The sequence below is a fragment of the Anarrhichthys ocellatus genome, unplaced genomic scaffold (assembly GCF_004355925.1).
Source record: "Anarrhichthys ocellatus isolate YVR2014 unplaced genomic scaffold, GSC_Weel_1.0 scaffold10, whole genome shotgun sequence".
NCBI lineage: Eukaryota > Metazoa > Chordata > Actinopteri > Perciformes > Anarhichadidae > Anarrhichthys > Anarrhichthys ocellatus.
The window spans coordinates 7,450,534-7,475,890 of record NW_022280040.1 but is presented as its reverse complement, the minus strand read 5'-3'; the positions used below and the strand labels follow the sequence as shown (position 1 = coordinate 7,475,890).

General features: G+C 44.1%; 2 protein-coding genes across 3 annotated transcripts in view; both read left to right on the top strand.

Annotated features, from left to right (window-relative positions):
- Positions 1–959: 959 nt before the first annotated feature.
- topbp1 (DNA topoisomerase II binding protein 1) lies at positions 960–12,066 on the top strand. The gene is made up of 28 exons (XM_031850556.1): positions 960–1,897; positions 2,132–2,224; positions 2,312–2,446; positions 2,548–2,691; positions 2,811–2,992; positions 3,218–3,411; positions 3,493–3,669; positions 3,764–3,930; positions 4,054–4,217; positions 4,528–4,772; positions 4,876–5,198; positions 5,351–5,523; positions 5,682–5,893; positions 6,034–6,350; positions 6,439–6,624; positions 6,840–6,955; positions 7,114–7,237; positions 7,416–7,574; positions 7,725–7,821; positions 7,921–8,122; positions 8,343–8,572; positions 8,743–8,885; positions 8,997–9,093; positions 9,333–9,496; positions 9,600–9,728; positions 9,824–9,913; positions 10,544–10,705; positions 10,972–12,066. The coding sequence occupies exons 2-28, from the start codon at positions 2,138–2,140 to the stop codon at positions 11,098–11,100; spliced, it is 4,548 nt and encodes a 1,515-aa protein (XP_031706416.1). The 5' UTR covers positions 960–1,897; positions 2,132–2,137; the 3' UTR covers positions 11,101–12,066.
- Positions 12,067–12,773: 707 nt separating this feature from the next.
- The window catches only part of tmem108 (transmembrane protein 108), a 41,435-nt gene continuing 28,851 nt past the window's right edge, over positions 12,774–25,357 (top strand). The window contains exon 1 of one of the 2 annotated variants that reach the window (XM_031850558.1): positions 12,774–13,465. Coding sequence is in view for 1 of the 2 variants with exons in the window: in XM_031850557.1 (XP_031706417.1) it covers positions 23,962–24,046 (85 nt within the window). In the remaining variant the exon portion in view is untranslated. Of the gene's footprint in view, positions 13,466–18,784; positions 24,047–25,357 lie in introns of those variants that run through there. The other variant, XM_031850557.1, reaches the window with a different exon arrangement.

Genomic DNA, 25,357 nt, shown 5'->3' with positions numbered 1-25,357 from the left:
ACTCAAGTTTTCACAAACACTTTTGAAATAGTTTTAACGGATGACCACGTTTGTTTTGTTTCTGTGCTACTTTTCTTGTTTCTTCCAATGACACACAGAAGAGTTTACTTTTTGTATGGATATATTTTTTACTCTAGATTTTGTTTTTTCATGAGAAAGACATTGGAATACTGAGGCGTCTTGTAAGTCAACTGTCTCTTCTCTGTCATCTTATTCCTCTCTGTCATATCCTGATTGGCTACACTTTATCCAAATCCTGAACAGAGGATATGCTTTGGCCATGTTTGTGACACATTTGTGCACAGGACCTATCCACCGCTTACATAAACATTTACTAGTTTACATAATGGATTCTCATATGGAAAAGGAAGAAAAATGTTAAAGTAGGTAATCATGTGTAAGATCTCGCTGCCTTGTTCCTCCACAAGAAAATGTCTTTTGAACCCTCGGAGTGATGCTGACCTCTTGTCTGGTCTGGTCACCCTCTCAAAGTTGACAGATCTATTCTCCAAATGTCCGGCCTGTTATTCCTCTGATCTTAATTCATAGTTTGTTCTGCTCTCTCTTTGAAGGCTACCCTTTCTGCCTCACATTTTTTTTTTTTTTTTAAAGTGATTCTCCTTCTCCCCCAGAATGCAAAAAGCACTAGAATATTTATAAGTGAATAATAACCAATGGAAATGAGCTTCTGCTAAGACATGACAAATGATGTTGACTGATCATGTGAAAGACTAGTGCAATTTGTGAAATGTTCAATGTAATATTACGTATATACACTTTCTATAATGAATGTACATTAAAAAAAAAAAAATCAGTCGCACTTGTACATAAAATTTTAAGAATAAAAGGGAACCCACAGTGTTCTTTCGTATTTACATTTGTGTTTGTCGAAGTCGCAGATATTTCAACAGAAAGAGCAGTTTGTTTGCTCATGTTTGAACGTTGCTACGGCCTGCAACGTCAAAGTGTTCTCTGAAGTTGAGATGATTTAACATTTCATATTTGCATGCTATTAAATCTGCATGCGATCAAATATTTAGCTTTACTCATAATCTTGAACAGAAATTATAGGTTTCTTGTAGGAGCGTGCGTATTTTGTTACAAGTTTTATTTTGAGAATAAACAATTGATTATTTGACAGACAATCTTCTGAAATCTACCATTTTTAAAATTATCCGTTAATAAGCTTGTCTTGTTTGAATTAGTTTAAGGACCTTAATTCTGGATGGATATAGACTTCTAACCGTTCTTGAATTTACATCATGTGTTAATTTTGTTTTGAAAAGTGCTTTGTGACTAAAGGATATTATGTAGGTTTTATAGATTAGGATTTTGGTATTTCCTCATAAACCTGGAATAATTTATCCACATTTAGGCTAAAACCGTTGATTAGAAAAAAACTATTAAAAATGTAAACTAGTGTCGACATGTCTGTTATTTAGGTTAATGTGTTATAGCGTCACACCTTATACACTCCGGTTACACCCATAGACTATATAAGAAGGTTACACCAATGTGGGATCAGAATTTTTGCATTATAAGTATAGGGCTGAATATTGATCAATTATTTTCAAACCAATTCAAAATTGTATAGCTTAATCTCTACTGGATTGTTACAACACTCATACGTTGAATTTTAAATGTAGACGCTGCGGATCCTTTCAACACTAGAGTCCGACTCCACACGGTGGAATTAGCAGGCAACACCGGAAGTTGCGTCGGTGGCGCGAATAATAACAAAGCTGATGTTTCAATTTTGCGAAGCTATTATCGTTAAATTATTATAAAATGTACAGACATTTACCCAACACGGTGGAGACCGTTTGTTTATGTTAATATGTAAAGTTATTTTATGTATTTTTAACATTATAACGTTACGCTTGGCATCAAAGAACAGGTAAGTTGATCAGTTCAAGGTAGTTAACATTATCGAGACTATTTAAAGTTAGCAATGTTAGCTAGTTGGCTAAGATTGTTTACATATAACGCGACGCTGTCAATCTATATCCAGTTTGGTGTTAAATATATGTTTTGTCATAACGTTATTCTCGGTTAGGCTAACGTTACTGCCAAGCCTAGCTAATGCCATCATAACAAACGTTAATGTCCTTTTTATCTGGTCCTTATTCAGTTCGCCATGTCTAAAGGAGACAGAGATGGCTTCATTGTGAAGTTTGTGGAAAATAAAGCACAAAAAACTGAGTATGCTGCCAAGGCTTACGAGGTAAAGTCCAGTATCAAATATTTTGCCACTGTGCTAATGTCTCTTCCTTTGTAATGGATGATGACCCTTTCTCTCATGTGTACACAGGCCATTTTGGAGCTGCAGTCTGACAAGTACTTAAAAACCATCGATGAAGATGCAGTTTTACAGATGGACCAGAAGGACAAGTCTCTGTTTGTCTTCAGCAGCTTCACCACACCGGCCTTTCTGCACTGCAAGAAGGTCTAACTCAATATTTGATACATCGAAACCTGGATTTCATGGTTAATTGGTGAATCCCTGTCACTTATTCACTTTCTCACTCTTTGTTATTTGACGTGTAGCTTGGCTGCCGAGTGGTAAGTCCACTGGTGGTGTTGTACTGCCTGCAGCAGCATCATTGCGTCCCCAAAGCAGAGAAGCCCGTCTATAACATGGCCATGGCTGACATCACTATTTCCTGCACCAGCTTGGATAAAGCTACACGGGTAAGTTCACTGCGTATGGTGCTTTTCAAGTTGTTGCTCCTTTAAATCGGCAGTCTAATAAGTGTAACACAGCGCCTTCTTAAGTGTTCTCTAATGTGTTTGTCTGTCTCTCTCTACAGGCAGATGTGATGGATCTGGTTCAACTCATGGGGGGACGGGTCTATCTTGATCTAAATGTATCGGTCACACACCTGATAGCCGGAGAGGTGGGCAGCAAGAAGTACCTGGTAGCGGCCAGCCTGGGTAAACCCGTCCTGCTGCCTTCATGGGCCAAAGCCTGCTGGGAGAAATCTCAAAACAGGTATGCACTGTCATTAAAACGGACATTTCTATGTAGAAAGATACACATGGATTTTTTTGTGATGTTTTCTTGGCCAAATAAACTGCACAGTTTATTAAAAACCTTCAGGATTTGAAAGTTTACCAGTCAATATTTCCAAAATTAGTGCTTCAAAGAAATTATACACATGTTATATGACATTGTAACCTTTAGATGATCATTAACACCTCGTTCTGCCTCCTTCAGCTTTTTCAGGTATACAGATCTCCCCATTGAGGACTATCTGTGCCCTGTGTTGCGTGGCTGCACTGTTTGTGTGACAGGCCTCTCCAGCACAGAGCGTAAGGAGGTGCAGCGGCTCTGTGATCAGCACGGAGCCAACTACACTGGTCAGCTCAAAATGAACGAGTGCACGCACCTCATCGTTAGTGAGCCAACAGGTACGTCACCAGCAGTTTCAGCAACAATGGGTTCCGTTATTGCTGCCAGTATTGTTTGTAAGTGTTCGTATTTGTTTGCAGGTCAGAAGTACGAGTGTGCAAGGAAGTGGAACGTGTACTGCGTGTCTCTGCACTGGCTGTTTGACAGCATAGAAAAGGGCTTTTGTCAAGACGAGAGCAGGTATACTGTGGAGCGTAATGCATTAAAGAGCACTCGACCGCACACTTCCACCCCCACTGGCACCAACAGGAAGGAGGGTGAGCCTCAGACAGATAGTTGTTTGTTGTGTACTGTATTTTTGTCAGTCTGTAACATATATTGAAGAATCCTTTTTTTTTTTTTTAACTCTAGAGGGTCCGTCTCTGTTGGGCTTGAGCCACATCTCTGTGAATGCTAGCATGACAATAAATGACACAGTTGTCACTAACGGCACCATCAGCCGCCTGGAAGCTCCCGACCCCATTGAGACTCTGGATCTCACCGTCTGCCCAGCTGATGATGTCTTTGATGGCTGTAAGGTAAACAAAATAATGCTCCTTTTCTTACAGAGTGGAGATTTCCATTTCCACTATTTCTTTTTTGTGATATTGGGAAAGACATAGATGAGGCTTTTCTTTCACCCTTTGTTAAACGTTGTGCAGCTGTACCTGTGTGGCCTGCCAGGGAAGAAGCTGGAGAAGCTGCGGCGTCTTGTGAACACTGCAGGTGGTCTGCGTTTAAACCAGCCCAGTGAGGAACTCACACATGTGGTCATGGGAGAGCTGGACCAGGACCTCAAGAGTTTTCTGTTCAAAGCAACACATAGGTCTGACCTGCAAAGAGTATTACTTTACATAATATGTATTGCATCCTCGCCCAAAGCAAGTTTTTAACACCTGTGCCTCACATTTATACTATCAAATACCTTAAAATATAATAAACTATAAGCTATATTGACTTAAGTCCTCTCTGAATCTAAGCTTAGGATACATCCTTACCTTATCCTACATCTTACATTTGTTTTGTAACTTATGTAGTCACAAAGTGAAATATACAGAATCCTGCTTTAAGAGGATGTTTACATGCTTTCTGTTAAATCATTGATTGTGATGTCATGTCTGTATGTTACTTCTCAGACCCCATGTAGTAACAGTGCAGTGGCTGCTGGACAGTTTCCACAAAGGTAGTCTGCTCCCAGAAGAGCGTTACCTCCACCCTGACTGTCTGCCTCCGGCCTCGGCTGCTGTCTCTGTGTCTGCCCGCCGCACTCTCTCCTCCCGGCATTCAGCCGGTCCCCCCGCAGCCAGTCCCAGCACTCCCAGGCAGACCAGAGCAGAGGAAGATCTGCTCTCTCAGTACATGGATGATGACCCTACAGTCGGTCGGTGTCTGTTAAAGAATTAGCTCAGTTTTATTGGAGACCATTAAGAGATTTAACAGGATAAAGTTTTATATATTAGTGTAATTTTTTTTTAATCCTCCAGTGGACATGCCTCCACCTGCAGAGGGCAACAGCAGGAAGTCCATCAGTACACCTGCTCAGTCTTGGGCACCAAACCTCACCAGAGGACCAGAGGCAGACTCCACCCTGCAGGAAGCCAGCGAGGCAGGCCTGTTTTTTGGGAAATGTTTCCTTCTTGTGGGCTTTGGTGCCGAGGCAGAGACCCAGCTCTCGCTACTGGTGACAGAAAATGCAGGCAGGGTGCTGATGGGCCGTACACGTGTTGTGGCAGACTATGCAGTGGTCCCACTGTTGGGCTGGTCAGTGGAGGCCACAGTGGACGAGGTGGTCACTGATACCTGGCTGGTGAGATCCTAGTCAGACTGCTTTAACTGTGTCGGGAGGAGGGTATTCTGTGATTTGAAATACACATTTGTTCTCCATCAGTTCTGTATGTTATGTTATTGCTTTGTAAGTTTAATACCTGACAGGTGTGCTTTGCTTTTGTTCATTTTCAGGCCATGTGTGTGGAGAAGGAGTGTGTTCTGCAGCTGTCCTCCAACCCTTTGTTCACACCCGTTCCTCTGATGGATGGACGTTTTCCTCTCAGAGATTGCGTCCTCTCTGTCAGCCAGTTCACGGGAGCAGAGAGGGAGTCTTTGATGGAGCTGGCCAAGAACCTCGGAGCCAAGTACGGTTACATTGCAGTCCGACCTCACATAATAATAATATGAATCCTAACATTCCCTACACTAATAACAATATTAGCAGTTGTAAGTATATTGTACTTGTACTCTCATAGCAGCGTGAACTACCTGTCTTAAATCTTGTCTTCTCTCCCTCCTGCAGTGTCCAGGATTACTTTGTGCGCCTGGCCAACCAGAAGAAAGGGATGCTGGCCAGCACTCATCTGGTGCTGCAGAGCCCCGAAGGCACAAAGTACCAAGCAGCAAAGAAATGGGGGCTTCCAGCCGTCACCATGCACTGGATTCTGGGGTCTGCTCGGACCGGCCAGAGGGCAGAGGAGGGGCGCTTTCTAGTTGACCTGCCAGCCTCACCAGGTTAGAAGAGTGTCTTCATTAAAGCCTTCATGTGGATCAATGTGGCTATAATCGTCGTTGTTGGGTGTGAATTCATTCATTCATTCATTCATTCATTGTTTCCTGTGCTTTAACAATGATTTTCTTTTCTTCTTCTACAGAGAGGGATGATGAGAGTTTTGTCGGTGGCTCCCAGAGGCCAGCCATGCCTCCACCGGCACGCTCGTCTCCAGAGATCCCTTTGCTGGGTCTCCAGAGCGGTAAGGCCGTCACTCCGCTGGATTTGGGTCGCCTCCGGAGCAAAGTGTTACGCTCTGTGTTGGATGAGAAGAAGCCCAAAGAGGACATCAGCACCCCCAAACAAAACCAGGAGGGCGGCAGAAGGAACCCCCCTCAGAACGAGGCCTCCCTGCAGCTGGACACTCCCTCCCGTTTCCTCAGCAGAGACCAGCTATTCAGGCCGTCTTTCAACTTTAAGGTTGGGACCCACTGAGTCCAAGCAATCGTTTGTGCACTGATATCTGATAGATCGTCCTGTAAATACATGGACTGTTCCTTTTGTTCAGGATGCTCGAGGAGCATTGGAGACTCCAGCGGGAAAATCCAAACCAGGAGAGATGGTGGAGACCCCTCTGACTGACGTCATCAACAGGAACCTGAAGGTGTCTATCGCCAATAGCTCCCGAAAGAGCTCCTCAGATATGCAAGCCATCACTGCCAGCCCCCAATTAACCAAGACGACTGAGAAGGAGGTAAACCGAAATACATAAATATACAGTATGTTTGTAAACTTAACATTGGTGGTTTAATCTTTGTTAAATACAGTGACGCTGATGAAATCTTCTCTCACTTACTACAGGATACCTCATGTATAGTACAAGGAAAAGTGGACATGTGATGGAGTAGACGATGTACTGTCTATATCACTTGATGTATAAACAAAAGTGTGATCTAATTTGTTTGTAAGGTCCCAGAAAAAGAAGCCGGCCCTCTGACTGGTGTTGTGATCTGTGTGGGAAAGAAGCTGAGCAAAATGCAGAGTGAACTCAACGCCATCGCTGCCTCGCTCGGAGCCGACTTCAGGTTCTCGACACATTCTTGCAAACTTCAATTTAAGGAATCGTTAACATTTTCTCGACGTGCTCATACGTACAGTTAAAGTGTTATTGGTTGCAGTCGTTGTTTTTCAGTAAATGTTGGATGCAGGTTGTACAAACATTCCTTTGTCAACGTGTCTTTAGGTGGGCTTGTGATGATACCGTGACACACTACCTCTACCAGGGCCGAGTGGGGGACAACACCCGGGAGTACAGAGGAGTGAAGGAGAGAGGGCTGCATGTGGTCTCCCAGTACTGGCTGCAGGCTGTACGTCTCCCAGCAGCAAACATAAACATAACCCAAGATCTTTACTTTACTACTCAACGTGTTTTTTTACTCGAAATGGGAGTTTCAGCTTATTTTTCACCGTCTTTGTTTCATTAAATTAATTGTTGTGTCTAACAAGCTTCTGTTTTTCGGATATGTGCTGTGTCGTCTTGATCAGTGTGCTGAGGAACAAAAGCACGTCCCCGAGTCTCTGTACCCTTTCACCTACAACCCCAAGATGAGCCTGACCCTCAGCCAGGTGCCCAGCAGCTCTCAGAGGTCTCCACCGTTTACACGAACCCAACTCAAAGAGATCACAGAGGCAAAGGACGAGAAGGTGGGGCTCCATAATGATGTAAATGCACCTCCAAGGTTCACTGGATACAATATGTTCTTAGTAACATCTAATAGAGAAGTACGTCATTAATGCTGGAGTGTCTCATGTAATTGTCTTTCTGTGTGCCTGTTTTAATTATCTGTCCTTCAGTGTGGACACATTGCCACAGAAGAACCCTCAACGTTGCGCCGTGTCAGCGATGGCAGCGTAGATAAAGAAGACACGAATGATGCCGCAGAGAGAAGCGGTGGGTGTTCCTTTTTCCAACTTTCATTTATTCCCACAAAGCTTCTGCCTGTTTGAAGAACATGCTGATTCGTGTGGTTGATTATCATCTTGTGTCCAGATGTCTCAGAGACTCTGGAAATGAGAGAGAACCTGCAAAGACAGCTCCAGGAGATCATGTCGGCCACCAAGCTGACGACAGGGAGGCGTACCTCGGTCAGACTCAGCAGGATGGGATCGGGAGGGGGCGACTCGGACCCCCACACACCTGATGGGAGCCGTTTCGGACGCTGCGGGAGCAGACGTACTCTGGAAGCTCTGAGGTAAGGAAGATAGTTTATGTTCAAACTTAAAAGCCTCTCAAAGCAAATTGGTATAATTTTAGGACTATTGTTGTGCTATAAAACCTATACAGTGTGTGGATTTGATTGTATTTTAAATGAAAAGGGTCAAATGATTCCGCCCTGCTATAGTAGGTCCTGGATACCAAGTTCACACACTTCCTCATCCAAATACACTCACCTCATTCCATCCTGATTTCAGGGTTACCAGAGAAGCAGCTCTGGACATCAACACAGAGCCGTCTCAGAGTGAACAGATAGTTTGGGACGACCCTACAGCCAGGGAGGAGCGGGCCAAGCTGGCTGATAACTTACAGTGGCCCGGAAGTCCGTCGCAATACTCTGAGCCTCTCGCACCTCCACCTCCTCCCACCGCAGAGAACGGCCCTCAGTTGAGGGACACCATGACGGACTCTGAGCTGGTGGAGATGGGTAATGATCAGAGAGATTCATATTCATGTGTAACGTTTACAGATAGCTGGTAACCAATCCTGTAGAGGAGTCTCAAGTTAGTCAGAAAAAGAATAATTTCACCATAAACATACACAATGGAACGACATGGCTTCTGACATACTGTACGTCATCACTGTGTCCTCTCACAGCTGCTTGTGACGTCATCGAGCAGCACATGGGCCAGAGAGTCACCGCGGCTCCAACAGAGCAGCCCGAGAATGACATCCTCACTCCCAAAGCGCCCAGCATCGCCTTCCCTCTGGCCAACCCCCCGGTTGCACCGGAGCCGCAGGTGAAGAGTCCTGTTTACATTAACGACAAGAAGTCGATGCATTAATATAACTTTATTAATGTATCTTTAAAGCAAGCTGATGGTGCTAAAAAGGTTCTTTCTTCCTCTCAGGAGGAGCGTGAGGAAGAGAAGCAGCCGCCCAGATTTCAGCTGTCCTCCCTCAGCCCACAAGAACGCATTGATTACAGTCACCTCATAGAGGAGCTTGGTGAGTCTTCCACCTAATTAGGGCTCTACCAGTGTTTCATCATGCTGCAGAAACGCAGCACAGGCCTGGAGTCAGAGGAGCTCATCCCGGCTGACTAGAAAGGAGGAACTGCCTCTCGGGTCTGGGAATATTTTCTCCTGCAGATGTTTCCTGTTGTGAGCTTAGAATACTCAAGCTGTTCTAAAACACTGTTCAATCTTTCATATCAGGTCTGTAACTATAACTTTTTGGCGTTTTAGGCGGTGTAGTCCTGGACAAGCAGTCGTTCGACCCCAGCTGCTCCCACATCATCGTAGGGACTCCTCTGCGTAACGAGAAGTACCTGGCAGCCATGGCGGCGGGCAAATGGATCCTGCACCGCTCGTACCTGGAGGCCTGCCGCTCTGTGGATCGCTTCATCCAGGTTAGGATCTATGCTTTAGTGCCTCCAGCAGACGTCTATTAACACTCATATTTGCAGTGGTCTTATTCATCCTTACCTGTGTGTGTGTGTGTGTGTGTTCCAGGAGGACGAGTACGAGTGGGGCAGTAGCTCCATCCTGGATGCGCTGCCCTCCATCACCTCCCAGCAGAGGAGGCTGGCGTTATCGGCCATGCGCTGGAGACAAACCCTGCAGGGACGCTCGGAGCAAGAGGTACCTGCAGTCCTCATCACTGTCCTTATATTGTATTATGTACTAGTGTTAAAGTATTCTATGCATTATTAAACGTGTATATATATGTTTTTCAGGGAGCCTTCAGTGGATGGACGGTCATGCTGAACATCGACCAGAACAGAGAGTCGGGCTTCAGGCGGTTACTGCAGTCTGGCAGAGCCAAGGTTGTTTATTAGTTGTGTTCAGTCCAGCATCGTCTACTCATCACTATTGCTGTTTCCAGATCAGGAAAACAGCAAACTGTTTATCAGGAAGAGTTGGTAGTACTTTATTTAATGCATTATCAACATACTTATAATGTGTTATAATCTGCTTATAGCACTGTCTAATGATCTATTTATACATATTCATAAGGAGCATCTCTCCTTATATGGTCACTGGTTTCCCCCCGAGGGGGGGGGGTTTAGCCTCGCTGGTGAGCCACCCAGATGTTGACACATGTCGCCTCGTGATCCGTTTAGTTGGGAGATGACTCCGAAAACAACAGTCACGATCATTAAAGATGACATTTGCTGGTCTTTGTTTCAGACGAGGTGACTCATCGCCACTATGAAACGCTGAAAGAGCTTTAATTCACAGTTTCCACCATAGAGCGCAATCACTAAAGAGCAAAGCGCTGAAAAAAGGCAAATGATTTAATCAGATGTCATGACATATCACAACAAGGTAGGGAAGCTACATCCCCCCTACCTCCCCAATTCTGCTCTATATTTTCCCAGAGAAGGTGACATGTATTTTTCTGTAAACGTAGTGAAGCCATAGTTTTCACCTTTTTAATTTCTCTCTCCCTGCAGGTGCTGCCGAGTCCCTCCCCGTCCTTGTACAAGGAGGCCTCTCACCTGTTTGCAGACTTCAGCCGGCTGAAGCCCGGAGACTTCAGAGTGGACGTGTCGGAGGCCACCGCCCACGGAGTCCAGTGCCTGAAGCCGGAGTACATCGCAGACTACCTCATGCAGGTGAGAGAAGCTTTTCAAATGAATTACCACCGGATTGGCTTATTGCGAATAACAAAACCTGAGATCATTCGTTGTAATGTTGATGTAAACGTAACAAGATGCATCCTGACAGTGTAATGTTTTATTCATATACTATGCTGACTATAATAGACATGTCTTATGATCTTTAAATGTGTTTATATAGCAATAAGTGCTATCACTTCATTAGTGTTGAGTTAGACTCCGTAGATTAAATGTTAAAGCTGAGCTTTATTGCACTGACACAGGAGCCCACCCCGCCTATCGAGCTGTACCACCTGACCGAAGCTGCCTCTGAAGAAGCTCCAGGCACTCCGTCACGTAAGCGCAAAGCAGCCGCAGACAACTCCAGGCTGAAGAAGACGCGTCTGAACTGAAATGTAGCCCCTAAATATTGTCTTTGAAATTATTGTAAATAACACTTTGTATCTCTTATGCCTGAAATAAAATGACTGTACCATTTGTGTTGGAATCCTAAATCCAGTGCGTTGCAGTCGGTGCAGTGAAGTGTGAGAGTGTAGCCATGATGGATGACTTAATGAAGGTCTGACAGAAAGTGTCGAGTCACGTTCTGTAATTGGGTGCAATAATACTGTGTGGCCTGTAGAGGGCAGTACATCGTCACTGTCTGACTCAGGACTGTGTTACAAGTGATTCCTCAGCAACACAATGAAAAATGATTAGCCGTTAATAACTTTATTTATTTTCCTGTTGACTGATACTTACGTTATAATTGTGTGGTGTTTCCCCGCAACAAGAAGTCAAACCAGTCGGCCGTACTCTTCCTCACCCATGTGATCATGGCCCACTTGTATCTGCTGTTGATCTCCCCATGCAGAAAAACAGATTTTGTTTACCCGTTGTTGATTTCGGCCTTTGGACGAGCAATGTGCTGTTTCATACCAGGGTGCCAGCCGAAGTTAGATGCCCCTGTTGCCTCCCATATGGTCGGATAAGTGGTTTAACCTCATAATAGATCGACCAGCTGACGGCCTCCGCACAGAATCAGCGCTGAGCTGCTGTTTAAGAGGTGTGGGATTAGAGGAGAAAGAGCTGCTCTGACAGAGGAGCATGACTCAGGCTGCTGAGTCTAAAAGCCTCTCGCGGCCTCCAACGAAGGAAGGAGTAGCTTGAACAAAAATCCACTCCTTACCACCAACACTACTCTCTGTTATTCATATATAACAGTGGTTCCCCACCTTTTTGACGAATGGTCCATTTAGAACGAAGCTATTGTGACACCTGGTCACACGTTGCATATGGTAATAAGTTGTGAGCTGTTCCACCTGTGGTTTTCAAATATTTACGTTTAAGGCCTGAAACTATCCAATGTTTCACGAGAAACAAAATCCCTTTCCTACTCTGTTAATCTTCTTGCGACCCCTTAAATATATCATGTGACCCCCTCAATGGGTCCTGTATCTGTAGCACTCTACACTTAACTGACCAAAAACTCTTATGAAATGGTCTAATGTGAATCTATTTTAGTATAACTCCAACTAAAATGTTTTTAAAAACAACTAATATAGTCGTCAGATTAAAACTCTCCGGGTAAAGGAGCCTGCAGGGCATATATTATCTGCAAAATGATGTATTATATACTTTAATTAACACTAATGTAAGGAATAAACTGTAGCCATCCTATTTGTTTCTAATATATGACTTGGAGGCTATGGGGAGCATGAATATGCCCTGCAATGGTCCCAACGTCTTCTATCTTCAACCTTGTTTATTCCAAGAGTTTTTAGTATTGTTATTGATTTTTTTGTTATAAATTCTGGAGCAAATAGTGTACTCATTTAATCTAAAATGAAATAAATAAATGAATAAAAAACAAGCTGTAGGAAATAATTGTATTTAGATAAAGACTTAAAGGATTGCCAATTAATCAATTAAGCATTTCACGTTAATATCAGCTGCTCTGAAAGCTTGTCCGTCAAACGTCCTGCAGCTTTAATGTTTCTGCAGCAGTGCACCATGAGAGACGAGCAGTGAAGCTTTGTAGAGATGAAGTAGCACAGGTTTCATTGCACAGTTGGTCTTTAGTTGATCTGAGTCAGTGCATCGGAACTTGTTTTCAGTCAACAGGTGTCCACCGGCTAATCTCCCACTTTGCTGACTGGCCGGTGGCCAACAGTTGAGTTTCAGTTCGCCACTCCGCTCCCTCCTCTCCCGACAGGTAACTTTAAGGTCTTCTTTTTGTCGGGACAGTTTGGATTTCAGCCCGGGGAGAGCACGACTCCTCCGATTAGGGGAGGGGGAACTCTGCAGCGGCCCTCATTAAAATTCCCTGTCCGTACACTCACCACGAAAACCTCCTTTAGTGGGTGGCACCGGCGTCCTGCGCGCCTCTTTAATTGCGCACCACGCATTTACGAAGCGATCGCGGATCACAGTTTTCATCATCATCATCAGCGGCGGCCGCAAAAGGCGGAGAGTTTGCTTACTGCGTCCCCGTCAAGGCTGAGTGAGGAGAAGGTGGGCGCAGAGGTCCGGCAGTAGGGTGGCGCCCCGACGCATCTCTCATCCAGCGGCTGGACACGCTGTGCGGCGACACGGTCCGCTCCCGCAGAGGGTGCTTCACTTGGCTTCTTATTGCAGCTCCTGATTGTGACGTTTCCCGGTGGGGACTGGCAACATGTGCGCCTGGATGCTGTGAAGAGTGACACGGCGGCTTTTGGGGTTTCATTTCTCTCGGATACGCCAAGTACCCGACGTAACGGCGCACCTTGTGTATAGTGGGTGAGTACATCAGTTTATGTGTCTATACTTCGGATCAGACAGCTCGCCCTCTGCTGTGTAACCTGTACTGTGTTTTATTGGCTGTTCTTACAATAGCCTGCCTTTTTGCGTATTGATCACGTTGATGATCCGATTTGTTGCAATCCTGGTGGAAGGTTCCCCGTGACAGTCACAGACCCGAGCATCAAATCACTGTCAGCGCTGCATCCAACTATGATTGTAACAGTATGGTGTCCTGTTAGTGCAGAGCATCGTTTAATGCATCGCATAATGTAGAAGTTCAGCTGCTGATGGTCAGTTCTTTGGAAGATTCCTGTAAAATCCTAATTTCACTGGAAAGAAAGGAGTAAACACATTGTTTGTTTGGTGGATTCATGTTTTACTCTCTCTTGGCAATCCTAAAAATAAAAAGAGCATCATGGTCAATTAAGGAAATGTGCTCTAAAGTGTATTTGGGTGGCACTACATTCTTGGAAAGATTAATGGTAAAGATTCCTTGCAGTGGCTGGCTGTATAATCCCAGTTTATAACAGTGGTTGGCTTGTTTACTTCCAATAACAAGGAGTTAAAAGTTTTTTTTTAGACCAATCAATCCTGCAACTTGAGGATCTCTGCCCTAAGTGCCCTTCAAGTGGTTTATTTCTCAGGCAACATGGCAGCAACAAAGCAGATAATAGGAGGAACTCTCTTAAAATGTAAGACCACCGTGAACAAACCGGCATCACCAAATAACCCGTTTGAGTGTGGAGCTTCAGCTTTGTTTTCAAGCACAAGGGGATCGTATGGACTGTAAAGTAAAGTGTATACTAATTGAACCTGCCGGCCACTCTCCATTGTGCCAGGAATGTTTGGTTGCCTGTTCTCCACAGAAACCCCCCATTCCTTTGTTCTGGGGGGACAATCCTTCAGTGCCATGTGTGTGCAGTGGTAGGGGGAGGGAGAGGGGTCAGCGGGGGTATTGACATCTGTAGCTGACAGCTTCCTCGGGGCGAGCTGACATACTGTGATACCATGAATGGGTATTAGGGAACATATGTGCAAAGAGGTTAACAGTAATGAGGACATTCATGTCTTGTGCATCTGGAGAGGTATCGCATGTGTTGAATGTAACTAGATACATAAAGATGATTTGTGTTATAGATTGCAGTTGATCAGTTGAAATGCTCGATGAAAAATGTGTGTTAGTCCCAAATCCTTTTGTTTTTCAGCAACCTTTCACTGATTGAATTGGTTTGACATTGTCCGAAGTTAACGGTCCAGTATGCTGGATTTGACGACATCTAGTGGTGAGGTTGCAGATTGCAACCAACTGAAACTTCTTCAGTGTGCCAGAGCATATGGGAGAACTACGGTGGCCGACTCGAAAATGCGAATGCTACTATCTAGAGCTAGTGTTTGGTTTGACTGTCGAAACATGCATGGCGGGAAACATACTGCTCCGTATGTAGATATAAACTGCTTATTGTAAGCTAACAGAAATACAGCGATTCTTATTTTCAGGTGATTATATATCAATTAAAACATACTTATGAATACTTTCCATTTTTCTCAATAGATCCCCAATATATGCTACACACTGGCCCTTTACATTTATTTACACTAAATAGTCTCAAAACTAGTGCAGCAAATAGTCAATCAGTTGGCTGCTGAGAATGTCATTATCACCAAAGTTGTGAGAATCCATCCTCTGGGGAACACAAATGTCTTTACTAGAATACATGGAAACCTATTCATTATGTATCAATGTGCACATAAAACTACAAACGTGAACCTCAAGTCAGGAGTATGCACAATTTAAATGTTCATCCTCTTGGGACCGTGAACATCTGTACAATTTCATGCAAATCCATTCATTATTTGTTGAGCTAGCATTAAACTCCAACGGTTCTCTGGATTCAGTTTCTCAATTGTGAGGATTTTTGTTGTATTCATTTTAAATTGAATATTTTCAGGTTTATGTATGTTGATGAAGGAAACAAGGAGTTTGAAAATGCCAACTTGGGCTCTGGGAATACGTGGTGGATATTTTTCAATATTTCCTTATATTTTATATAAGCAATTAATAAAGAGGAAATTTAGAGGATTTTGGCATTAGGTTATCGCCAACAAATCCTGCCACTTCCTTCTGATGTTGTCCTGTATGATGGAGGCCAAAGTGTGTGTCAGTCATTTCAACACCTTCCTATTTGGTGTGATTCTGTCAACATGAGGAAGAATGTTTTAGAAGGCAATGGCTGAACAATCTCCACAGCTGCACTCTTATCGGCAATGTCAGGAAAAGTCTACGTTGACACTGAAAACGTCCGGAAATGATCAGCTTTCGCATCCAGAGCAACAGACCTCTCTTAAACAAACGTATCGGGGAAGTTCCAGGAAAAGGGAAAGTCTGGTTTCTGACTCTTGCAACAGAAAGTCCGAGCTGATGGGAAACTGTTGGGGAATGTGACTGTGGCAGTGTTTCATGGGTTTCATGCCTTTAAGTAAGCATCACTGGTGACTGGTAGAGAGTGGTACACCATGAGGTGGAATGCAGGCCCCCCATGGGCCCCTCATGCTGCACAGTATGTGCGAGGGACTTTGCACCTTCGTCCGGCCTGACAAAACAGGATTTCACCGAAGCAATGGGAGGAAAAAGCCAGCCTGTGCCTGCGCCGTTTCTTTTCCTGTGTTTTGTAAATGCCACGCAGCATTAACGAAGGCCCTCAGCTGGTTTCAAAAGGCCTTTAAGCTGAGAAGGGGGGGGGGGGGGGGGGGCATGTATACAGGAACCACGGGGGGGAGGCGCCACTCTGAAAAGCAAGCGAAAAAGCAAGAAGAAAAATGCATTTCCCCCTTAGCCTCTTATGATGCTATCAGCTAAATAGCGTTCCCATAGGACCAGGCGGCTATAGACGTGCTTCAAAAAGAAACCTCTCTCTTTCAAAGTGTTAACTTTTGAAAGCCTTCATACTGTATAGAGTGGTATCAGAGCAGGCTCTGTTGGACCATTGGGGCTATCAACCCCTCTTGCCCCAACCAAGCATAGGTGGAGCAGATAGATGGTAGGATAACGAACCATTATGATGATGAAAGGGGGCGACGGGCACGGGGGGAGATAAGAGTGTGGCGACCGTCGGAGCATGAGGTGTTTACAAGGGGAATTCCTCACATTCCTCAGCTTCAGCCATGCCACTCCAATCTGCACCTCCACCCACTCATGGTCACCCTCTGTGCCGAGAGGGACCCGAGGGGCGAAAGGGCCCAAATAGGTCCCTCCTCAGGAAGTAGCCCCTGATAATGTGTTATGTTAGGCGAGTTTTGAGTGAGTGTTGCTTTAGAGATTTGGGGCAGTAGAACCCCAGAGAGTTAAAGTTCACACACACAGAGGCTTGTTTATAGCTTTGAGTGGGAAAAAGGGATTTTCAGTTCAAACTTAAGCAAAAATGATGGAGCTTTTAGCATACGTTTCATTTTCAGTTGTTGTCGTTATCCAGAATAATGTCACAGGTAAACCAGGTGAAGTGATAAGATGAACATTACTTGATAGCTGTGTGGGAAATATCTCAACATTCTCTAGATTTATTGGCAGGAATGTAGCTGCAAACATTCATGATTTCCAGATGATGTGTCCTAAAGACTTTGGCATTCCTCTGACTTATCCTATTGTGCCACCATGAGCTTCACATTTGTGGTTTTAAGCCACCACCAGCAGGTCAAATGTTTAATTTGTCCAATACTTTGGTTTATAACCAAATACCTGCAAATTCCCATTGGTCCACCAGTAGTAAATCATAGCATGCTAACAAACTAAACTAAGATGTTGAGCATGATATCAGCATGTTAGCATTGTCGCAGTGAGGGTGTTAGCATAAGTGCAGCCTCACAGAGCCGCTAGCATGGCTGTAGACTATAGACATTTATGATAAAGGTTTGTTCAGAAATATTAAAATCAGAAATATTTAACCTGCTTGTGTGAAACTACAGGATGATCCCTCAGTGCTGCAGCATCATTCTCACACAAATTAAGTCTGTAACTCAATGAGGAAAGGCAAAAAAATCAAGATAAGTAGTCTATTGGTAGTACTGTTTTATAATCAGGCAATAAATGAAATATTTTTGATATATTTAAAGGGATTTTTTAATATTAAATGCTCTGAATTGCAAGTGCTAAAGAAATCTCCAGTGCCTTCCTGTATAAGGCAGTCATGAGGCTGGATTTAGACTTTATCCCTTCAGTCTATGAAACCATTTTCAGTTGTTTTTTTTCACAGACAAGACCTTTAAGCTTAACAGTCACTAATCAAACAACTCTTTCCTTTCTCTCGTCTGTTTTAGGGAGTGTTTGTGTAGTTAACATCAGAGAGCCCCTTTTATCCATCAGTCTAAAAATGATAACATGTGCGTCATATTCTGTGGTATGAGGCACGTTTAATACCCACATGTGAAAAGTGAAACACAGGAACTCCTCTGTAGGCGCCCTCGGGACACATAGGGTTTGTGTTTTAGGATCAATCATCACATTTTTTTTTTAATGCAACTCAGATGACCGGCTCTAATAGGATTATGGGAAGGCCTTGTGGGAGGGGTGACACGTTACCCCCTGCAAACCCAGCCTGGGGGTCATGTGATGGAGGGGGACAACACTAGCAGGTGTCAGCCCGATGATTACGGGGTCTGAGGTTGGGCTCACCTATGAGGATTACTCAGAGGCTCTAATGGAAGGCGGGTTGTGACCCCGGCTAGCAAGGAAGCAAATCACCATCCTCTCACCGAGAGAAAACCTCTCTGGTTTCCTTGGCAACTTCTTCAATCTGGATATTTATTCTTTCAGCGCTGAACTTCTCGCAACACCAAAAATCATTTCATTTGTAATTTGTGAATACTTGTCAATCCTACTTTTTGGTTACAGCAAATTGTATTCACAGTCCTTTGTATACATCCAGACTCCAGGCTTTTGAGCGTGCAGTCAGTTGAAATCAAACCTCGTCTTCTGTCCAGACTCATCTGATAGAGGCTGCAGATTAAAGTGCCACCATATGCTGGGGACTGAGGAGACCCCTCCCAATGGTAGAGCTTATTATTGCGCTCTATATCACTGTCAGCAGCTAATTGTTGTGGAGGATTGAGGTGGGCGGGCGGGCGGGCGGGGGGGGGGGGGGGCAACTCCCCTATCTTGTCTTAAATGCTTGGTCATTGCTACTTTACCCTGCCACCTAAATCAAAGCATTTCCTTTTAGAAGTTTTATTTTTTGCTTCGGGTCTTGCTCTCTATCTCTCTCTCTATCTATCTCTCTCTCTCTCTCTCTCTCTCTCTCTCTCTCTCTCTCTCTCTCTCACACACACATAACATTGACTTTAAAAGGAACATGAAATGAAGCTTACTAGATTATGGGTCAATAAATGTGGTCAACACATGTCTCTCACTCATTTCCTCTCGGTTCCGTTGTTGTAACCTACGAGGTAACCCCGGCCTAGCGAGGACGCTCAGTGGAAACGTAGCAAAACAGATGCGTTTTAAAACGGAAATGTACTAGTGTGGACATGGCCTCCTTTTCACGCTGTTCGAGTCCAAGTTGAGGCAGTCTGAATGCCAGGAAAGGAAATCTGGAGCTTTTGAGAATAAACCATTGTTTTCTCTGTGTGCCTTGCCGAAAGCCGCATATGGCTCATTTCATGGCTGTTGGAGAGCCTGATTGACGGTCTGAAGAGCAGCGAGGCTGATGTGACTCATGTGCAGTGCTTGGCAATGCAAAAGGCAAGTCCTCGTCCAGGTCACACGAGGTAGAATTAAATGGAAGAGGAGATGGAAGAAGAAAGATTAGATATAGAGTGCCCAGCTGCTCTTTTAAAGGTTGTTTACCTAGAAACCCTTAGAATACATGCTGCTAGCGTGTAAGCCAGAATGGTGACACAGTATGTAGCTGATGTCTTCCTATCTGGTATCTGGTGTCATGGGAGCTGACATTTCATTGTAATCATTGCAATAACCACCTCTGGGAGAACTCCTCAAATATGAAACTATCGACACTTGTCACCCCCAATTAGGGAGCAGTTTATGTGGTTTTGCTCCCATTCTCCTCCTCCTTCTCCTTGTCTCGTGTGCGGTCTAAGAGATCCGTGGCCCCAGGGGGCCTGAAAGCTGTCTAGTAATCTGAGACAGCATTAATACTGAATAAGATGGAGAGAGGCGTCGGCGCCGCAAATTAATTTCCACACACAGAGCGGGGTTTTCAATTTGAAAGAATAATAATAATTGCGTCACAGTGGGATTCTAGTAAGTGTGTTTGTGTGAATGTGTTTGTGGTGCTGGTAGAGGTGGCAGGGATTGTGGTTTGTGGCAGCTACATCACCATGGAGACAGTGCCACTATATCGTGTCGGGAGGACTTTGATGCTGGAGTGAGGACAGCGTTGGCAGCAGAAAGGAGCAACATGGCAACAACAAAGTCTGAGTGGACAGCCACTGGGCAGACGTCTGGCTTTAAGGGAACCTGGAAATATCTCCTCACCTCTCCTTCACTGTCTGTCACTGCTAACTTTCACAGTTGTGCTTTCACGTGGTTCTGCCCCTGATCCACTGAACCACCATTTCACAGTCCATGTTCACAGCCAGATTATTGAGAATGCCACTGCTGTGAAGGACAGGCGGCACAAGCCAATTCAAACTGCTGCTGGACTGACTCCCCCCCCCCCTCCTCCTCATCACTCCCTGAAGAGGAGAGTGTCCTTTGGGCGAGAAGAGATGACTTGATGTTTTGGGTTTATCAGAAGCTGCAAATAATTTGGACAACGCTGGTCGCTGCGCAGGCTGTTTGTGCTGTAAAAAGACTGCAGCTCGCTGTGGTGTACGACATGTCGAACATGCTGTACTAACTGCAGTGATTTTTCTCTCCCTCTCAACACTGTAATAATGATAGTTTATGTATCTGACGCTGTTGGATTTATTCCACATCGCACACAGTCGGCTTAAAGGACCAATACCAGCAGTGTGTTTACAAATGTTACCACGTAATCCTTGAAGTAATAGTTTGGCATTTTGGGATTACACTTGGATGATCAATACCAATCTCATGATTTTGTTGATCATTGAGCTAGCACAGGGAGGATGTTAACTTAGCTTAGCATAAAGCCTGGAAGCAGGGGGAAACCGCTAGCCTAAATTACAAAAAATAAAACATTGCACGACTTGGCAGAGAAAGAGTTACAGCAATCCAACATTGTAACACATATAGTTGCATTGTTTGCAAAATGAGTGGCTGTGATGTGTAGTAAATAACAAGATACAACATGCAAAACCACTGGAATGATCCGTTAAATTGTGATGCAGTACAGAAGTCATCTTTTGCAGAAACTGTCACCACAGCAACTCTTAAAATAATGTCCGTGAGGTTTGTTCCGCTGCTCTGCTTTCCCCTGGGCATTCGCTCCATTCTCCACTCTTCCACTAATATATTAGAAATCCTGCTGCTCATCCCCGATGTACTGTCCCATGCCCGACATCACACAGACGAGAGAGGCAGCAGAGTGATGGAGGGAGCGACACCTGCAAAATTCTCTTCAGGCCGGCTCCGTTCCCCCGCGGGGCCAAACATTTGACATTTAACTACCTTTAACTAACATTTAACTAACTACATAAACAGGCCACTGGAAGACCATCGACATTCATTTTGTCTGGCACCGTTTTGTCTCTTTCCAGCTCTGCTCTGTGGTGGTTTGCTGCTTTTCTCTGTTGTATTAATCGTTGAATTAATATATTTAGGTTTTAGACTGTTATGCTACACATAACAAACTATTTGAAGACATCTTCTACTAGTTTTTCTTTTAATTTGTCACCCGTCTGTTAATCTGTCTGATACCAAAAACTCCGTGAAGTTTCCTAATGAAATAGAGGTATAATCTTCTTCATGTTGTTCATTATTTTACCCGTTGGATGTCAGAACAAAAGGGCGTGGATCATATGTGGTTTATCACCTAATAATAGACTTTGTGAAGCCTACCAAACAAATCACCCGCAAGCTCTCGGCTCCATCTCCGCCCCACCACAGCATTGAACCACCACTTCATCCATAATATTAAACACTGCCGACTGTGTGCGTGTGTGTGTGTGTGTGTGTGTGTGTGTGTGTGTGTGTGTGTGTGTGTGTGTGTGGTGTCACCAATCTCATCCGAACCCTGCTGAGTCCGGCTTGTTTACCTATTCATAATTCAGCCATGAGTGATGGCACACACAAACCAAAGCTCTCCATCCTGTGGTAATTAAACGTCTGTTGGTGAGACATTTTTCTATTGGAAAGCATTTTAAAAAATACACACACATACACACACACACACACACATACTCTGAGAAGCTGCTGGTGGGCGTCCGGGCTAGCGCTGGTAATTAGCGTGCTGAGTGGTTGCACTGATTGCTTCATTATTTCTCCGATAGGCATCTGTGAGAGGTATTTGATGGATGTTGCATGTTTGAAAGTCCGCACTAAAGCTCCTTATGTGAACATCACTTGTCAAACTTTAAGTCTACCTAGCAACACTGTTATTTACCACACACAGGTTTTGAAGTCACACCCTCGTCTACCCTGAGCCTCTTGCATCAGACTTGCTCAATACGACACCAAAGCTCAATGCAATTAACTGCCATCGTGCAGTTACTCCACATAAACACATGAACGCTCTCATACTTTGGTTGTATGCTGCTGTTAGGAGTTGTTTCTAAATGTAGCTACATCACAGGACTTCAAAACGGATTCAGTATAATTTGTTTGTTTTGCTCACAGCGGTTCAGCGCGACGCTGTGAGCAGGAGAGCAATTATCAACTGCATGTCCCAGTTTCACAGACGAGGATTATTTTTGTATGCGACCAAGATATCGACGGCTGTTTTCTCACTAAAGGTTTCAGTCATTCAGTCATAATCATTGTCTTTGGAACTGGGACTGTTTCCAAGATGCTTGTGGAGGGCTTTCTAAGCTCCAAGAGAAAAAGCAAACGTGCAGCTCAGTGCTTTGATTTCAGTGCCGAAACAATTGATTTATTGTGTGTAAGAAAATGAAAACACAACAATTCGATTTTCATCGTGGCTTGTACTTATAACAAGCTAACTTAGCTTAACTGAGATGGTAAACATGGTAAACATTATACGTTGGCATCATGTTAGCATTAAGCTCAAAGCACCGTTGTACCTAACTCCAGCCACAAATAGCCGCTGCCACATTTAGCCCATGGCTGTTAGTCTTATTTCAAAGTAATACGTAAGGCTTTTAGTATTTCCAGCTCCTCAAATGTGAACATTTGCTGATTTCATTCCTCCGTAAAGTACGTCTCTTTGGATTTTGGACAAAACAAGTATTAGCATGATGCCACTTTTGTGAAAATACTAGATAGATTAATTAAAACTGTAAGTAATCATTAGTTGCAGCCATATTTAAATCACTTTGTCAATATGTAGACAAAGGCCAAGAAGAAGTATGCGAGTTTGTCAATCAGGTTTTAAAATGTTAAATTCATTTAATTTGTGTGCTTTCAGAGATATTTCTTTTACTTCAAAGTCCTTGCACCTCAGAAAATCTCATAAACAACAAAACATGTTGTCACTTAATTGCTAATAAATTATTTTTTGGTTCCTCCAGAGATACTTCATCACAGATCGCTTTGCTTCTTTGTCATTCCACTCAATTGGTTTGCGAAATTGTACAAATTCGTCATGATTTGCTGCTTTTCTGATAACAATACTTGCACCACAGGGTTGCTGTTTGCACTGTGATATTAACCCAAGTGATTCTCCTCTGTTACCTCCTCCACTGTTACTGGACTCCCGCTGGACTGGCCTCAGTAGGGTCTCACTTTAAAATGTCAACGCTGTCAGGTCCCCACGCCGTCATATCTGCTGTCATCTCCAGGTAACCATTACAGTCATTACAGCTGCGGCTGCCACCGCTCCCTTTCCATCGAGTTTTACACTTCCAGCCCCAAATCAAATACCACTTCTCAAATCATTGCTCCCTCCTGTGGTGGCTTAAGAAGAAAGGTCACCCCTGTCCGGATGGAAGACCCCCAGGCTCCATCACTCTGAAACTGAGTCACCTCTGGAGTCTACCGGCATTTCATGCATTGTTATGTGTGTGTGTGTGTGTGTGTGTTGCATCACATGCAATTTAGTCCTGGTGTAATTGGCTTATTAGGCATTTAGTCTGTTTGGAGAATTGAGCAACTGGGCCACTCATCCATGAGTAAATTCTCCACTTTCAGGCCAATTGTCCTTGTCATGTTTTTGCTGGGTTCATCTGCCTTCATCCGTCAGCCTGAATCACATGGAGTAATGGATGCGATGTGCGTGTGTCCGCACACAGCGAGCCAGACACACTCTCCGGACTAGCGGCTCTTGGAGTTAATCCGTCTCACTAATAGTGGGGGGTGGAGCAGAGAGAGGGAGAAGGAGGAGGAGAGAGGAGAACAATACAACGTCTCTCCCTCCATCTCCGGACACGTGGTCATCGCCCGGCGGGAAATCTCTGGACCTTGGATGTTCTCTACGGATGTTGCTCCTCTCATTCACTCGTACCAGCTGACTCTCCAGCGGTCTCTGCTGCGCCGCTCAAGGAAACGAGGTACAATAACCGCCCTCCCCTCCAAAAAACATCCTTCTCCAGGGCTTTTCGTTCCTGCCATTGTCACCAGACATGAGGCTGCGTCAAGGGGTAAAATTAGGAATGTGTGTTGAGTGAGGAACTTCCTGGACTTTCTGAGGTGTGTGTTTAACTGTTTCTGCAGAACGTATGTTTGCAGATTGTGAAGTGAGACAGAAAGTGTGGAGGGACAGTGGAAACAATATGTATTTTCCCTCCTTTAGCTTTGCAAACTCTTGTGTACAGCACTGGATTCCTGCGTCTGCCTCATGGACATTTCTGAATGCACCAAAGGGCCTTTTTCCCTGTCCTGCTCCGGACATACGTAGCTCCTGTGTGGTTCATACTCTTATAACAGTAAGATCATCAGATCGTATGTTTACAGGAAAGAGTAAATTCCACTGCCTACTGTCACATTTTTGCTCCCTGACATCTTGAAATACGTATATTGTTAAGGAACAAAAGAATCTTCCGGGTTAGTTATTTCCTTTTTGGGGTTTCCTTTGTTGCGTTTGAGCCTCAAATGTGTAAGACGCTCAGCATATTATCTTCCCCAACGTTTTTGGGTTGTTACTCTTTAAAGAGTTGTTGTTCAACCAAAGAGTGATGTTGTATTGTCACGTTGTTCCATTTGTCTTTAGAGACCCGAAGAAGTAAAACGACACAGTGTTATATTTGAGCCTTGGGGTCAATATGTTTGACAAAATACTCTCAAAACTCACGATTTCTTTTTGTACTCATCAGCAGTTAAGATTTTAAATAGTTAAGAATATTTGATCATGTATCCAGTATTTCATAACTGAATGTCCAATCTTGTAAATGATCTCATGACCCCTCTGATTTGACTCCCGATTCATAGGGTGTGTGGGGGGGGGGGGGGGGGGGGGGGGCAGTTTTTCTTTTGCATCAGTCTATTGAATTTCACAGCATCTTTTAATAGTAATGATAACTTGAGTGCCGTCAGACTTCAAACTGCTCTGACACAACAGCCCAGGGTTTGTTTTTCAACGCCCAGCATGTTGAAATAAGCACAAAGTTAATTCTGTTATGCTGATTTGAAGGGATTAAGCTTGTTTGTGATATTGTGCCCTCTTTATTGGTGGCGACCCGGGGCGTCTTATTTAGCGTGGAGTACAAACCTAGAAGGGTAGGGCTGGGTTTCACGCCAAGATGGTTCAACCTCTTGCTTTGTCATCTTACGCCACTATCTTTTAATCTCTCACCCTCGAGGCAAATAAAATTGCTTTCATGTTCATGCATGATACTTTGTAAGATGACATGAATCATTTAGAC